General features: G+C 34.7%; 2 protein-coding genes across 3 annotated transcripts; one reads left to right on the top strand and one right to left on the bottom strand.

The window, feature by feature from the left end:
• Positions 1-1369: 1369 nt before the first annotated feature.
• On the bottom strand, positions 1370-13629 carry LOC116165411 (protein windpipe). Its single transcript, XM_031479840.1, has 2 exons — positions 13369-13629; positions 1370-3297 (listed from the first exon to the last, which is right to left on the bottom strand). The coding sequence occupies exon 2, from the start codon at positions 3289-3291 to the stop codon at positions 1705-1707; it is 1587 nt and encodes a 528-aa protein (XP_031335700.1). The 5' UTR covers positions 3292-3297; positions 13369-13629; the 3' UTR covers positions 1370-1704.
• On the top strand, positions 12386-16641 carry LOC116165410 (chaoptin). 2 transcript variants are annotated; one of them, XM_031479839.1, is made up of 2 exons: positions 12386-12405; positions 14328-16641. In XM_031479839.1, the coding sequence occupies exon 2, from the start codon at positions 14348-14350 to the stop codon at positions 16373-16375; it is 2028 nt and encodes a 675-aa protein (XP_031335699.1). In that variant the 5' UTR covers positions 12386-12405; positions 14328-14347; the 3' UTR covers positions 16376-16641. The 2 variants fall into 2 exon arrangements, with proteins under 2 accessions (XP_031335699.1, XP_031335698.1); XM_031479838.1 differs by lacking the exon at positions 12386-12405 and adding an exon at positions 13882-14041.
• The last annotated feature ends 395 nt before the right edge of the window (positions 16642-17036 follow it).

The following is a 17036-nucleotide window of genomic DNA, read 5'->3' as shown; positions in this document are numbered from 1 at the left end:
GGGTTGCAACTCAAATTAAAATAATATTCTCTGTGAGCTTTTTCCTTTATTTATTTTTTGCAGTCACTTTAGCTTACCGTTTTAACAAGAAGATTTTAGTCTTTAGATTTTTACTGAAAAGCATAGAAAGTAAATTCGTGTCTTCTTAGCAGAAGTGTTTCTTATTTTTATCATGATTTTCTAAAGGTTGTTTCGGCCCTTTTGCAAATATAGTTATAAAATTTGTCATTTTCAATCTGTAAAAGGTCTCTCTGCAGAAGTGCTTGTTACATTTATCTGGACTTTTAAACATTTTTGTCGCCAGTATAAGTTAATTATAAACCAATAAGTGATACTTATCGGTAATATTTATATAAGGAGTAGTTTGACCATTTTTGTTGTTTTGTAGGGTTTTGCAAGCCTCATCGTAGTTAGTTTAAGTCATTTTCATTATATGCTTGTATGCATTTTTATACATTCATTTTATACAATCATAATTTGGTAGCTTGTTATCTGTAATATTTGTCAGTTTGTGAATCTGAATCCGATCCTAAGCTAACTTCAGGGACATATTATAAGGTAACGAAAATTCATGCAGATATATGATGGCAAAATATGTACACCGACCTTGACAATCTCAAGGCCGAGTTGCGACTACAAGTAATGCTTCTATAGTCAACACTATTATAATAGGGGCATATATTTTAAATTAAATGACCACTTGAATTAATTCGCATGTATACAATTTAACGTACTTGAACTTTTTTTATTATAGTGCCTGGATAACATATTTGCGAGTATACTCGTATTTGAGAAAGGTTTGGGTAGATAGTTTTACTACTACATTCTTTTTTGGAACCTGGGCTAGCACCAAATACATATACAGTTTCCAAATCTTTCGTGATTAATCAAACCCAAGGCAAATGGGTATTAACTATCTTTAGAGTTTCAGATAAGGTTTCATGGCGTAACGCCATTTCGAAAGTGATGTGGTATAAATAGTAAGATCGAGACGTTGACCTACTAATATTTTTAAAATTGTCGATAATTCATGCAGACGACAAAATTATGAACATGAGTCAAGGTAAAGTTCCATAATTGAATATTTAAGTGGCTCCAAAAAGTTTATCAAACAAGAAATTACCTTAAAATTAGCTCGACAACTTTAAAGATATTACTTGACGGTAAAGATATTTAAAATGTAAAATTATTATTTCAACCTGTACTAAAAATAATCAATAAATCGAGTAAAATAATGATTGACTTACCTCGAACCACTCACTGGAGCACTTTCACTAGGTATTGGTATGAAATGTATGAAATAAACACCTGTAACGATAAATGAAATGCATTTATTTGACGGTATTAATGATTTATAATATTAATAACGCATTTTATAAAATATTTAAAAAATAACGCATTTTCAGTACAAACGAATACCTATACAAACTATTCGAACAACAATATTATAGTGCTAAGTATAACTATTTAAAAAAAAAACGAAACTTTGGTAATACTAGGCTTAATTCAAATCGTTTTGTCATTAAATAATATTTGAAAAAAAAACGTACATTCAGTCTCTTCTTAAATTGAAAGGCAAGTGTGCAATCTCTAGAGAACTACGTAGCCAAACTGGATAACAGAACGTTGCACCGTAGGAACAAACCCTTTGATTATCACAAATTACATAAACATAATCGGTTATTAAAATTAAACACTAGCCACTTAAACATCTTGATCAACATTTGGTATCGTTACTATGTCTCCATCACTATTGAGATGTCGGGTTACCAAAACTGGTGTCTTGGGAGTCGAGTTGGGAATCTCGCCGGCCTTTATGGTTACGCGCTTCGTGTCAGATGACAGTGGGACGTTTTTACGCGGGGGCTTCCTGAGCTCCACATCCTCCTCATTCTTTGGTTCGGGTTCCTTAACAGAGTTTATATAATTGTCGTCGTCTTCGTTAGGTTTATTGTCTTTACTACCGTTAATGAACGGCACAGATTCTGGCCTTCCGTTTTGATGACCGTCATCAGCGGGAGCCTTTGTCAGGAGTTCAACTTCTTCCATCGGTTCGGTTTTGTCTTCACCATTCGTCTGCGGGGCACGATTATGTCGACTTGCTCTCGACCGTTTATACCAAACGTACGCAACTCCGCCGACAATTAACAAGAGAAACAGCCCGAAAAATATATAAGAGGTGTTAGATGATTCAGTTTCAACAGTAGTGACTTTTCCAGATTTTTCTTTCAAATTCAACCCTGGGTCGGTGATTACTGCACTAGCCGTTTTGTTGTACGGTTCGGTGGTTACTTCAACTAAGTCGCTTGTGGTTAGGGTATCATTGTCATTTTTTCCATCGTCAAGAATTCCCAAGTCGTTTGCAATCATTAGAAAACCGTCTACTAAGTTGGGCGATGGTGATTCGCTAGTATCATTGCTGCTGTCGATCGGAAATGGGGTAGAGCAATCGAAATTACATGGTTTGACAAAGATGCTGCTCAACTTTGATTCATTGACTTGTGTAATTACTGGTTCAATTAAGTCCGTAACATTATCGTAGTCGTACTCGTCGGTTGTAGAGGAGGAACCATCGTCATATTCTTCAGGGGTCTGAGTGTCTATTCCCGTGCCGCTACCTTCTTCCTCTACTGCTTTGGGTGGTTCTGTTGTCTCTTCGGGAGCGGTTGTTATGTCGGGAATTATATACTCCCTCTCCATTTCTTCTTCTATTGTAGTCTCAGACCCGGATCCTTCGTACGGTGCATCGCCCTGCATATTTCCGAACAGATCGTCATGGCACTTAATCGATTGCAAAAAATTACCCCCGTTTGGTCCAACGCATTTGGGAAAGTGTACGGTTACATCATTTTTTTGCAATACCCAAAAGTCTGAGGCCGAATCGCAATCGCAGTGAATGGGATTACCTTCGAAGGAAACCTCCTTCAATTTAGGCAGTGAGTGTAATTTTCGGGGAAAGTATTTAATATAATTATGCGAAATATCGAGAGTCTCCAAAGATTCCGGTAGAAATTGTGCTGAAACATGTTGGATCTTGTTCCATGATAAATTTAAATGTTTTAAGTTGGAAAATGCCTTCAGATTGTAACCTAATTTAAATATTCCTGCGTTACTCACATCCAGTTTGGATAAATGTTGAAAATGATTATTCGGCTTCTTCTTTGTAAATTGCAGAGACGTGCAATGCGCTTCAGTATTTCCCAGACAAGTACATGAATCTGGGCAAAGCGTCGATGCGATAACTGCCGCTGCAGCGACACACAGCAGAAGGGGCAGGAACCAGATTTCCATATTAAACTGGAAATAAAAAAAATGTTAAGGATAATAATAAAAACTTCAAATCTAGTTGAAACACTAGGTACAATAATATTAATGTGTGTGCAGGTAAGTTGCAAGTTCGATATTCATTTACGAAATTCCTCCCTCGCGTTTGGAATTCGCAAATAGACTCCAGCAATAGCATTTCTGTTAATACATTTTTTCCTAATAAATTGTGCAAAATGAACACATAACTAGCAAATGCTAAAATAAATTTAAAATTAAAGTTGTAATTATGAGTTCTGGAGAACCGTGTGAAGTTAGTAATAACCTAGCTAGCAACAGATTTGGATATTTCTTATGAAGTTAGAAATAACGATACAACAATAAATATACCAAACTATGCTTACGAATACATAAATAACCAATGTGAATCTTGTTTGATCAATTCGAATCTTAACCCCTTGGGGGAAACTGAAATGAGTTTATAATAGTAATGTTCACTGCACCATATATGATTATTCTATGTTAATCCCAATAAACGATTTATTATTATTAATTATTCCACTGTACACATGTAAATTATGAGGGTAATAAGCAACCATAACTTTGGTTCATTAGTGTTAGCTTTTGTATTTTAAATATACATATAAGTATTTATATAAATTTTATTATTAACTCGACAAAAAGGAAAACTTGGACATTATTTACATTAAATATTATCAAACTGTTTGCATGGACATCGTCCTAGAATCCTAAAATTTGTAATAGGTAGCCCGCAACACAGAAGAGATGCTTCTTCGAATTATTTTATATATCTATAAATGGAAATCAATATCAGTTTCAACTATCATTAATTTTTTTTTATAAAATGTATTCACCGAGGAAAAAAATTTGTACCTAATATAAAAAACGAATACTACGAAATAGGGACCGTAGTGTACGACATTTGTTTTGTGTGCAGTTTAATGAGCGTCCTATTCCGTCTGTGTCGACAATACAACAAATAGTCCATCAATCTGAAAATTCTTCCCTTTAGGTATTTACTAAAATGCAATTTCTGTGATTTTTGTTTAAACAATGTTCGAATAAACACGATGCGATCAATGTTAATGAAGTTTACGCAATGATCCATCATTATAGAAATTCATAGAAAGCTTTTTCAATTTTTTACAAAGTTTCCAGTTGATTTTTGATAAAATTATGAGAAATACAACTAAAAATGAACTAATTGGAATATCACTAAATGAGAGAAAAAATCTTCTTTCGACTGATGTCATTATAAACTCTCTAAGTTAACATGGAAAGCAACAATCTGCAAAAAAACCTTTTTCCCATTTAACGTAATTGACGTCCAACCACACCTAATTTGGATATTCGTACACTTCCGAAAAAAAATATTGGAAAATTATTTCCTTTATCTCCTTTGAAAAACCTTCCTAAAAAATGGCGTAATTTGTAATCAGCATTGTATAATTGTGGGCCAGCCTGTGTGGCGCAGTGACGTGGAAGCGCGACTGCGGCACTAAGGGTCCCTGGTTATGTAAATTTGCATAAGAGCGCCCGCCATAAAACAATTTTTTTAAGAACTATTTTATAAATGTAGACCTTTATCTACAAAATGTTCGGATTATTTTAAAAAAAAAAGTTTATAGTAACTAAATACCAATTGTTTAAAGATTTGATGTTTTGCACCGATTATTGCCTCGATTATTGCGCTAATCTGTTTTATATATTACTCCCGATCAAGACGATGTATGGAAAAAATATACCGACCGTTTTATAGATAAGTTACTTTTAAACATCACCTCAAAAAATGAAATCACGGTGCATGTAAGCAATTTTTCTATAAAATTACGTAACTTTAAAACGAGAAAAAACTTTTTTTGAATGCAATTAAAGGGTTGCTTATAGATCATTTCTACATAATCTATGACAGAGAAGAAATTTTTTGGTGTACTACATACAACTCTTACAATTGGCGATTGAATTTCTCCGAGTATTTTTCTAAAAAGAATAGGTAATTTGAACAGAGGATAGGATTTTGTTTGTAGAAAATACTTAAACAATGCCATTCAATTTGTATACTTTGGATTTGTTTGCTACTCTATCGCGCGAAGCAGATGTCATCCAATACGCTGACGACTTTGTATTGTATACTTCTGATCCAAAGCTTGAGCAGCTTAAACTGGCATTAGACAGAGCTATGGTGATATTGAAACCATGGCTATTAAATAACGGATTTGAGATGTCACACGCTAAATCCTCTGTGGTATTTTTCTCTCGTAGGAGACAGAATAATTGTGGTGCAATTAAACTAGCCGGGGTAGAATTCCCTGTGGTCAAAGAGGTCAAATATTTGGGGTTAACGCTAGATGACAAACTTTCGTGGTCAAAACACATAAACAATCTCGTATCTAGATGTGAGAGGTCACTGAACCTTATACGGCTTATGACTCGAGTTAGTTGGGGTGTCCACACTTCAGTCGCTCTAACTATGTATCGCAGTTATACGCGATCATTAATAGACTATGGTAGTACTTTATACGGCAATGCATCCAAGGATAAACTTAAAAGGATCGACGTTATGCAAAATAAAGCTCTGAGACTAGCCATAGGAGCCATGCGTTCGACACCAATAAATGCGTTGCTAATTCAAGCACAAGAACCCCCGCTGCACCTGCGTCGCCCGTTTTTGGCAGTCAAATACGTAGCTAAAATCCTAGCAATAAACGCTAACGTGCTTATTTCCAAAGTAAACAATCTCACTGTTTTGGATTTATGTTCTAGGTTTTGGCAAAATAAAAGTTCTCCACCCTTTTTAACTCGAGCATTTTTCCACAAAGTAATTTTGAGATAGCGTTTGGGGAATATTTAAAGGGCCTCGAAGTAGTTTTTCCACCGTACACTGGGCAGCCCGACCACGATCGTAAGCTCCACACCTCCATTACAGCTGAACTTTGGGATCACATAATTTTGTATACAGACGGATCAAAGGGTGATCAAGGCTGTGGATGCGCATTCGTAAACGCGAGAAGCCAAGAGAAAGGATGTTTTAAACTAAACGATTCTACATCCATATTTACAGCAGAAGCATACGCAATCTGGCAGGCACTGCTCCACTGTGGGGATAGCGCGTCTAGTAATAAGGTGGCGATCATGACTGATAGTTTTAGCGTGCTGCAAGCTTTAAAAAACTACAATAAGATAGGAAGATTACAATCAAACCCTATAGTTTCCAACATTACATTAAGAGCTCTGAAGTTTAAAAGGAATGTAAAATTTTATTGGATTAAAGGGCACAGCGGTATTAATTCTTCTTAATGAGCAGGTGGACATGTTGGCAAAGAAAGCCATCAAATCAGATATATATTTCGAAAACAAAATTGCAAAATCTGATTATATAGGTGTGGCAAAGTCCGATATTTTAAAGACCCAATGGACAGTACATTGGAAAAATGCTTATAGCATAAAACCCACACAGTATGCCTTAATTCATCCGGAAGTAACACTTCGTCCGTGGAGTAACTCCAAAAACGTTGTCTCTCGCAGATATGACGTCATAATAGCCAGATTGAAGTTTGGCCACGGAAGATTTCCCGCGCACCTGCACAAGATCAAAGTGTTGGATAGCCCGCAATGTGCTTGCGGTGAACCTGTTGCAGACCTTAATCACATTTTTTTTAACTGTCCCTTGAATAAAACACATACATATAAATTGTACGAAGGACTGCAGAACAAGGGAATTGTGTACCCATTAAATATAGTCACCGTATTAAGAAGTAACGACCGAGGGGTGTTTGATCTGCTAGTGGATTTTATTCATAAAATCAAACTAAATATTTGACCGTATATAAATTCATATAAAATTCTGTTTTCCGCTGTCTTATCCTCTGTGCCACCCTATTCCTCGTTAACCATCATGGTCGTGTACAGTATTGTCATTGAAAAGCCTTGATAGACCTCTGGGCGAGAAGCGAGTGTCCTTGTTTCTTCCCATAGTATGTTACCGTGGCTAAATGGGCTTAGATCCCCGAAAAAAGCCTTATAAAAAAAAAAAAAAAATGCCTTATGTAGACCAGTTAGTCATAATCTATTTAAACAAAAATATTTCATGTACCTTAAAAGCTACAACTCCCGCAATCGAGGCAAAGCTCATCATAGTAGATATGAGATGAGAGTTTAATTGTAGAGTTGTTTATAAGAAATAAACTGCAGCAATATAGACAACGAACGACAAGGTGACTTCCGGTTGATGAGTATTCACCATAATTGAAACAGTTAATCCCTTGACCAGTGGCTACCTATTACTGAAAACAGAATTGAAAAATTCGATACCGTTCGTGAGTTATCGTGTACACAGACGGGACAGAAAGTCCAAAATCATGAACTCGCTTTTTGTCGCTCGTTAATAATCTATGAAAGAAACAAAAATATTTGGTGTTCCAATTAACGATTGATGCATATGTAAGTGAGCATTTTCTAAAAGTTAGACATGAGTTAAAACAAAAAGTAAATTTATTTTTAGAGGGCATTTTCAGGGTTGCTTATAAATCATTCAAACAAAATTTATCTCTGAAACCAAAAATATTTGATCTACGACTAAAATTACAACCCCTGCAATTGATGATTGCAATACTGTAACTCCTGTAAGTGTGAATTTTCTAAAAAAATTACGTAATTTGAGAACAAAGTGAGATTTAAATTTTAGAAGACAATTGGGTGGGCGTTGCCTGTAGACCATTATGTCAAAGAATCGAGCATATATTTTGATCTACCATAAAAGTTACAACCTCCGCAATCGAGGATTCTTGCATTCATTGAACCTATACCGATGTATCGAAGAAAGGCGCATCGGCCACCTCCGTAAACAATTTTATGCAAAGTGTTGGCGAAAATTAATATTAATATTTTTAGTGAATGTAAATCTACGCATTTCGCAATTAACTAGTTTTTCTCTGCGGCCAAATGATGTAGGTACTTGCAACTGGCAATGATATTGATATATTGTGTCATCGTATTTGTATTACCAAACGCTTTACCTGTAGGTATCACTAATTCCTTACATTTTTGTTTTTACCGAACTGTGTAAAATACGGGGATTTCTTGATTTCTTCTTGTACGCCTCTACCTAAGGAATCTGATTTGAATCAGTATTTCACGATATTTCATTACAATTTCTAACAATAAATGAACTATTCATTCTTTCGAGTCCCACGACGTGAAGAGATTAATCAAATTTTTATGAGATCTCATCAGTTGTAAAATTTGAGAATTAACCCAATTTGCATTTTTTCTTATTTAATTTTAATCCCGACAGACATTTTTGGTTACTGCGTAAGTGTATTACAATGTAATTGTCTTTTATAGTAAAAAAAAGTCACTCGTATTATCACAGGTGTATCACGGTATAGGTAACAGTTAATAGTGACGACAAAAGAAGGTTGATAAAGGCCTGCAATTGTATGTATAATAAAGTAACATTTCTGATTTTTTTTTTGAAACGTTGAAGCTTTGGACATTAATCTTCGGAATAAAGATCAATTGCTTTTGGAATTATGCTTACGTTAATGCATTCCTGATCTAAAAGAATGGATTTGAGAAACACAAGTGCTTTTATCGTGTGCACCTAGGTAGAATTTTAAGAAATTTGGTAAATGATTTCACGGCCGCCTGTACATAGGAGTGGAGGTTTAAAATAATAAAATATATTTTTAAAATAATAGAGTTTTAAAAACCGCTCAAGAATTACCTCTGGAGTCTGGACTACCATTCCTGCACAGTAATGCACATAATATGTTTATAGATTAATAATTTCACTTCAATGGTTTGTTTGCAATTTTTTTCATTTCATAATCTTAATCGGCGATGGTGCCAGGCACGGATTTACTGGAGGGGTGATCGTGGTAATTTCCCCTCTCATAAACTACACAGAGCAAACATTTTTTAGATCAAGGATCCTAAATGGACCATAACAAAGCATTAGAAATTTCAGATCTGATTTTAGGAAACCTAAATCGCACCTATTGACCAATGCCACACAAAATTTGGAAATGTCATACTCTCTCAATTAAACACGAGCTCGCGAGTGGCGCGAATCAGAAAATGTTAGTTTCACGTACATTTCCTAAACCATTATCCATTGTGTTGTATCAATCAACCATCAATTTTTTTTTTCTTCCTTTTAGCATTTACAAATAACGTGCAGTCGAAATGTCAAACTCTAAATAAAATGTTGATTGTCATTTATTGGTATATGCCAAGGTAGCTGATAACCAAGCTGGATTTGCTTTTTCGTTTTTATTTCAAAAATTCAAAATAATACGTTAAAATACAATGCAGGTTGTTCGCGCTTATTGCACATATCAAAAGATACAGTCATTAACGCTCAAAATATTTGGCAATAATGATAAAGAATCAACCCGCACAATTTCATCGTAATATGTCCACTTGTTTTCGAGATATCGTGCTAACGGACAGACCGACGGACGGACGGACACAGCAAAATTATACATTCGCTAGGAGCTCGTTAATAAACGAAGGAAAGAATTTAAGAAGTACAAAGAAACAACAGAATTTGAAGAATCAGAGGACACTAAACGAAAAGAAAATAACTTGAAAATCCGTAACATCGGAAATAATCGGAGAAGTCCGAAGAGTCTGAAGAATTTAAAGAAAGAAAAGAATCGAAAGAATGAAATTAACTTTCAAAACCTAAATTCAAAGATCCCTAGATATCAAATTTCGTTGACATCTTGTGGTAGACATTTTGAAAAAGAGTTACAAAGTTACCTAAACTGTTTGAGACCGTACCTTGTAAACGCAAAATTAGCCCATTTATATGAAAATATAACTGTGCTTTAGTCCCCCTATCACACACATTTTTGGACATACTTACACTTTATTCCGGTAGTCTATACCCTGTTACTGCTACTATGAACAATTACTCTTAATTTACAACAGGCGATTTGTAGATTCTTTATGCCTTATATCGTTACTATGGCAATAGTGTTAAGTTTGACGTTTAAATTATCTTTACCCTACATTATAACATTTAATTTGCTTAAATAATTACTTTTACATTGGGTCCTTGGGATTTTCGATCATGTTAATTGCTTGTGAGTAAAAATACTATACTATTTCACTCCCACTGTAGACTGCGCATTGTAGTCCGAAAACTCTTACTTATTGTGAAATAGCTATCGATCACCACAAAAGCCAGTATCCAGTGGAAAGTGGTGCAATTACAAGGGTAATTATCTTCGTAATTATAGATATTTCATAAATTCCCAAGAATAGAATTTTCTTTGCTAAATAAATACCTACTAAAATTCCTGACCAATAAAATGTTGGCAAAATAATAACATTAGTTTCACCAAAATTATAAATTATTTAGACATAACCTCAAACCAACAAAAATATTTGGTGTACTAAAAAAATAACTTTATATACTATAGGTAATTACGAGGGTAATTATAACTATATCTCGAACTATATACTAGGTATGTACCTATATCAATACTATAAATAATAAATAATACCTAATACTAGTCTCGTTACTAGTCAAGTCAACAACTTTTTTATATTCCACAGTTATCAATTTCGCTCTCGATTTCGCTGTTTCTGTACAAGGTTTAATTTTTATAGTATGTATAACAACTGATGCAGATTCGTTTAATTTTATTGATTCATTGTCTACGTGTTACAGCATCATTATACAAATCCCAATTGAAATTTGTGAATTTTGGAGGATGGAAACGTACAAATCGATAAAAATTATTCTTGCAATGATTCAATTCTACTGATGTATCGAAGGAAGGGTGCATTCGCCATCTCGATAAACAATTGTATACAAATGATTGTCGAAAATTAATGTGAATATTTTTAGTAATACATTTTGTAATGCTAAAACTCAACATTTGGTATTAACCGTTAAACGAACCAAAGTATTAAGCGAACGCAGAGAGCTTGGATTATTGGGCGTAACACTTGATTCGGAGTTGAAGTGGGACCAACATGTTAACGTTCAGCGTGTTAAATTAGCTAGAGCACTATTTTTGATTCGCAATTTAATAAGGGTGACTACGAAGGAAACTGTGGCATATTTCATTCGGTATTATCTTATGCAATTCTTGCATGGGGCCATTCTGCCCACTCTCGAGTATTATTTGGTTTGCAGCGCAAATGTATACGATTATTAAAAACCTTAAATACAGAGATTGTTGTCGTCAGGGTTTTATCGAATTAAATATATTGACATTACCTTGCATTTACATACAGCAATGTTTAATATATACTAAAGAACACATGACTACACTAACTGTAAGCACCGATATTCATACTTACAATACAAGGAACAAAGAGAATCTTTATATACCGTTTCATAGATTAAACAAGACCAAAGATGGCACTACATTTTACGGCATGAAATTTTTCAATGCCTTGCCAAAACAAATAAAATATTTAGATTTGCACGCATTTAAAAACTGTGTAAATAGTTGCCTTAAACGAAAAGCTTTTTATTCTTATGAAGAATTTTTAAAAGATAAATTTGATAACATTTAAGTTTTAAAAGCAACAGTACCTTGTGTGATCATGTTCTCGTGTCCTTTGTCTTTTTTTTTTAATACTATGTAATTGTACCTGATGACGTGTGAAAATACTATTGTATAGATCACAAATAATAAAATGAAAAAATGAAAAAAATAATGAACCAGATTTCTTCTGCTCCCAAATGATTGAAGTTCATCAGTTGCATCTTGCAATGATATTGATGCATTCTGATCATCGCCAAGCCAAACGCTTCACTGTATCACTAACACGTTAAATTTTTGTTTTGCAGTTAAATGGGAAAAATATGCGAATTTCTTCTTGTAAGCAACGAAGAATTTGGAATCACCTAATCAGTATACCACTATACAGTTCATGAACTTATTCTTTTTTTTATTAGATTGTTTACTCATTCCTTTGGCATACATGTAGTGTACATAGGAGGCGTCAACGAGGTAAGAATAAAATATAAGAAATATATACATGTCACACATAAAATATAAAAAGTAAATCACATATATCACACAGGTATATCGCAGTAGTTACAGCATTTTCTACATCCATCCACATATTCGTCAATGGTGTAGAAGCAGTTAGGTACGTATTAAAAACTTTTTTACTTCCCTACGAAATATACCCAGGGACTTGCAGGCTTTAAGTTTTTCCGGGAGCAGGTTGTACATGTGTCTTCAGTTAGGGTTACTTCGTAACTGTTACAATGTTATGGTCTATGGATAATCCTCTTTAAAGTAAAAAGATTTTTTATACCACGCGCCATCTACCAGATAAATCTTATTTATGCCTCCAATTTCGTTACTGATTTTTGCAATTAAATTAGCTGGTGATAATGGTGTCCACAATGTTATAAGTAAACGGCGCCATTTAAATTGTTTAAAATAATGATTTCTAACAACAAAGTTTATATCAAAATGTTTCAATTTAAAATTTTAATGAAATAGCGCCGTTTACCGATAAATTGAATTACCTTGTTAAAAACCGCATGAGGATCGAATTAAAAATAAGGAAATCGCGTATCTTTGGGGTATCCAATCCTCTTAACGAAAAAATATTTCAACTCAATTATTATCATAGGTATAGGTGTAGTTAATATTGACCGCAAAAAGGTGTATAAGCCTACAATTTTTCGTTTACCTAGGGATATCGTATATCAACAGAGCGCTGTTTTTGATAAGATTATTGTTTGTTCATGTTCCCATAGTAATGAATGAAAGTAAAGTAATATTTCTGACGTTTTTGAGACTTTGGACGATAATCTACGGAACCGAGATCATTTGCTTGTGAGATAATCATAGGCCTTAGGGCGACACACAATTCGATAAGTGATGACGATTTACAAATAGTAAATATTAACGGTGTCAATGTCAATAATCTATTTTCTTGCGCCGTGGGGTTAAAACATTTCTAATCTAAAAGAGTAGAGTTTAAAACAGCACGTGTTTTTCTTTAAATCCTTGGAATTCGTACTATGGATTGAGTTTAAAATAACTGTATAAAAAGATATTAAAAATCAAAAACCTAGCAAATAAGTTTAAAAATTACCTATGGATTTCTAATCCTGCACATTAATGCACCTAGAAAGTTTATACAATAAAAATTTCACTTCACTGATGCGTTTGTAATTTAAAAAAATTCAATTGGTCACTAGCCGCGGTATTTTTTTAAAATCGAAATGCGCACACCGGCGACACAAACGCTCAAATGATATCTGAAGAGTAGATGGACATGCGAATTTCTATCTACGAATGAACTCGAACACCGTTATCAGAAGTACCTAATGGTGCTTCGTGCAGTAAAGACAACAATAAATGTCATGATTCACTTCCAGTGATTTGAATACCGTGGTGGGGAAATCCGGGTCAAAACGAGGGCTACTCGGTTTATAATTGTAATCGGCGTAATATATTACATAGAACTTCTTTACAGGTAACTACAGAAGTACCTTTTTCAAAAATTCAAAATAAGGCGCTAAAACGCGATGAAAACTTTTGGCGCGTGATTTGAATTTATTACTTAAGTTAAGTAACCATGTGACCACACTTACCTGGGATCGTTTGCAGTCGACTCACCTGACTTTACTTTCGTCATTCCACGAAAACTTATCGTGTGCTCTTTGTTTAGCCAAAGATTCATTCGTATTTCACTTTTCCCTTGTTGAGTACCTACCTTGAACATTCTTTTGTTAGTGCGATTATAAGTTTTTTAAAATTTCGAGGTGAGTCTTCTTACTTCATTTTTTCACAGTTAGGAAGGTGGAATTAAATGTTGGGTTATTAAATTATTTTTTGTGCGCACCTATTTATGCTCATTCAAGGACATTAATTATTATCCTAACCTGTACAGTGTAAATGTCCATTCCCGACAAAATTTACACTTTATTTGTTCCTTTTAATTCTAGCGTATCATGTATCCTAATAAGTGTAATTGTCTTATCAGTAAAGATAACATTGTTGTCTAAGTACATATTAAAAGCGAGTTCCAATATTATTTTTTGTTTTTAGGACACCCGCAGACAACGGCAATGATACGCAACATTCTTCTACTTGTGTTGTTAACAACTAGTGCCAGTGCTTTCTGCCCGACAAACTGTAACTGCACTGACAATTCCGCAATATGCAATTCGGCGAATTACACCCGTTTCGAGGGTGTCATATTGAGCCTCAAAATTTCGAACCCCAACGAACCCATAGCAATTAAAGGGCAAGTATTCAATGTCAGCGGTCTAGAGCACTTAAACTCGATCTCGATCGAACATGCCTCAATTCTGGCCATCGATGGGAAGGCCCTTAAACCGCTCTCATCCTTATCCTCCTTACGCATAAACAATTCCTCAATTCCCGTAATCGGTAATTCAAACATGCTTGCCGATGCAGACGAATTGCGTATGCTACAAATTACGAACTCCGCCTTGCGTAAATTAGAATCCCTCGCTTCAAATTTCTTAGAAGAAATTGATTTGTCAGGAAATTACCTTACGGCAATCACACAAAAAACTTTCGCCAATCTTCCTTATCTCACATTCATAAACCTAGACAAAAACTACATCTCGTCTGTCGATCACGGCGCTTTCTCCAACTTACCAAATCTGCAAGACGTTACAATGACACATAATAATATATCGGATCTTCCGCGAGACCTTTTTCAAAATAACACCGAGATCATTTCTATCAATCTATCCCATAATCCGCTAAAGAGAATTGATTTAAGCCTACTAGACGCGGATTTAGAAAAGTTGGTACTCCAATCTTGTCAACTGCAGACGTTCGGGGACGACCTCTCCAAAAGTCTAATGGCACTTAACCATCTGGACCTAAGCAATAACTCTCTTAATCTAACGTACGGATTTTTCGATAAAATGGAAGAGTTAGTATATCTCGATTTATCCCGTAATAACTTGACAAATCTGGACCCGCTCGTAATTCAATTCAATGTCAGACTTCAAAAAATTATTCTCGACTACAACCATTTTAGGGAGTTCCCCGAATTACAAATTACAACATTACAAAATGATTTCATCACCGACTATTTCTCGTGCGGCCATTGCGGTATTTCCCAAATGGCCAGAGACGCTTTCAAACATTTTCCCTCTCTAGTTACACTTAACCTGTCGCATAACAAACTAAATGAAGCCAATCTCGCTATATTCCAGCGGCTACCTAGGCTGGTTAAATTAGACCTGTCGTACAACGATATTTCGCGTATACCTTCTTCGACATTTGTCAATTCCATCGCATTAAAAACAGTTAACCTGGCCGGAAACTTCTTAAAAAGCATCGACACTAATATTTTCAAACGTAATCTCGCCCTTAAAACTTTGGACGTTAGTTTTTGTGGATTACGCCAACTTTGGCAACAACCGATAAAGACAAATTTGAAAGCGTTGCACCAATTAAGAATCGTAAACAATTCCTTAACTTCGGTAACCACTCGTGATTTTGAAGTAATTCCTTCTCTGCAAGAACTCGACCTTTCCCATAATCCATTGCGTTGCGATGAAATATTGCATAACGCCACATCTTGGTTAAACAAGCATAATGTTCAACCACTTCTCGATTCGCTTCAATGGAAAACTCACGAAGAACTAAACGATTATGAAAATCAAGGGAAGGCACTTTCCTCTTGGAGATTCTTGGTAAAGGAGAGATGCTTGGACGACTACTTTTTTGATACCTTTAACGATGATGAAGAAGACAACAACAAATCAACAGTTGAAGACAGCGATGAGGACGAGTATGACGAATGTGGCGATGAATACTTCCGCTCCATTCATTTTAAAGCTGATCGGCAAACGGAATATCCACTATATGAAATAATTTTTATATTCGTCGCCACTGCCGTAACAGTCGTCTTGCTTGTCGTCAACATCTTCCTCTACTGTTACAGAAGAAAATTGGTACCCGTGAAGGTCCCACACGTCAAAATTCCCTGGTTTAACTCTATCAATCGGCACAAGCATAGCGGTTCCGTTTATCAGCCCCTTTCGGAAGAAAAGAGTGAGTCAACACTTAACAATGACGTGCTGCCTCACGTTCCAGTGCATGGTGTGTAGAGGACTTTTTAGGCATCTAACTCATAATTTTTTTTAAATTTTAATTCAGAAGACTTAATGTGAGGAGTAGTTTTTAGTTTCCGACTTAGAAATGTAGCTATTGTTGTTATTTTTTAATGTTTTCTTTTGTTGCAGCATTTACGTGAAAAATGTAATGTTGAGAAATAGATAAGCCATTTTTAAAATGGAAAATTATTTAATCAGTAGAATTTATCTTATCATGTTAGTCATAAAGTTCATATAAATATAACTAACTGTTAAACGTATTGTACTTAATAGGTACATTATTTTATCAAAACTTTCGAAAAATCCAAAGCTTAGTACATAATTTTGATTAGACTTTTACATCTGTAAGCCTTATAAAATAAATTGGTTTACCATTATTTTTTGTTATGCTTAATTTTTGAAAGTCATTTTGGTACAAGTTACCTTATGCCAGAGTGACTTTATCGTACACAGCATTAGGATTAGGAAATTATTCAGAGCTTCGACGTCGGATAAATGGAAAAATAGTATATACTGCATAGATGAAAAACCAAAATCAACTCGTCAAAAGCCGATAAATTCATTATTATAAGAGATAAAAAAATTGCAAAGGAAAAAACGTACAGCTTCACGTTCAAGTAAATGCGGTGCAGAATAATTTTCTCAATCCTACAGT

The sequence above is a fragment of the Photinus pyralis genome, unplaced genomic scaffold, assembly GCF_008802855.1.
Source record: "Photinus pyralis isolate 1611_PpyrPB1 unplaced genomic scaffold, Ppyr1.3 Ppyr1.4_LG3a, whole genome shotgun sequence".
Lineage (NCBI taxonomy): Eukaryota > Metazoa > Arthropoda > Insecta > Coleoptera > Lampyridae > Photinus > Photinus pyralis.
Note: the sequence above shows the minus strand (reverse complement) of the source record. Positions and strands in the feature narration are given on the sequence as shown.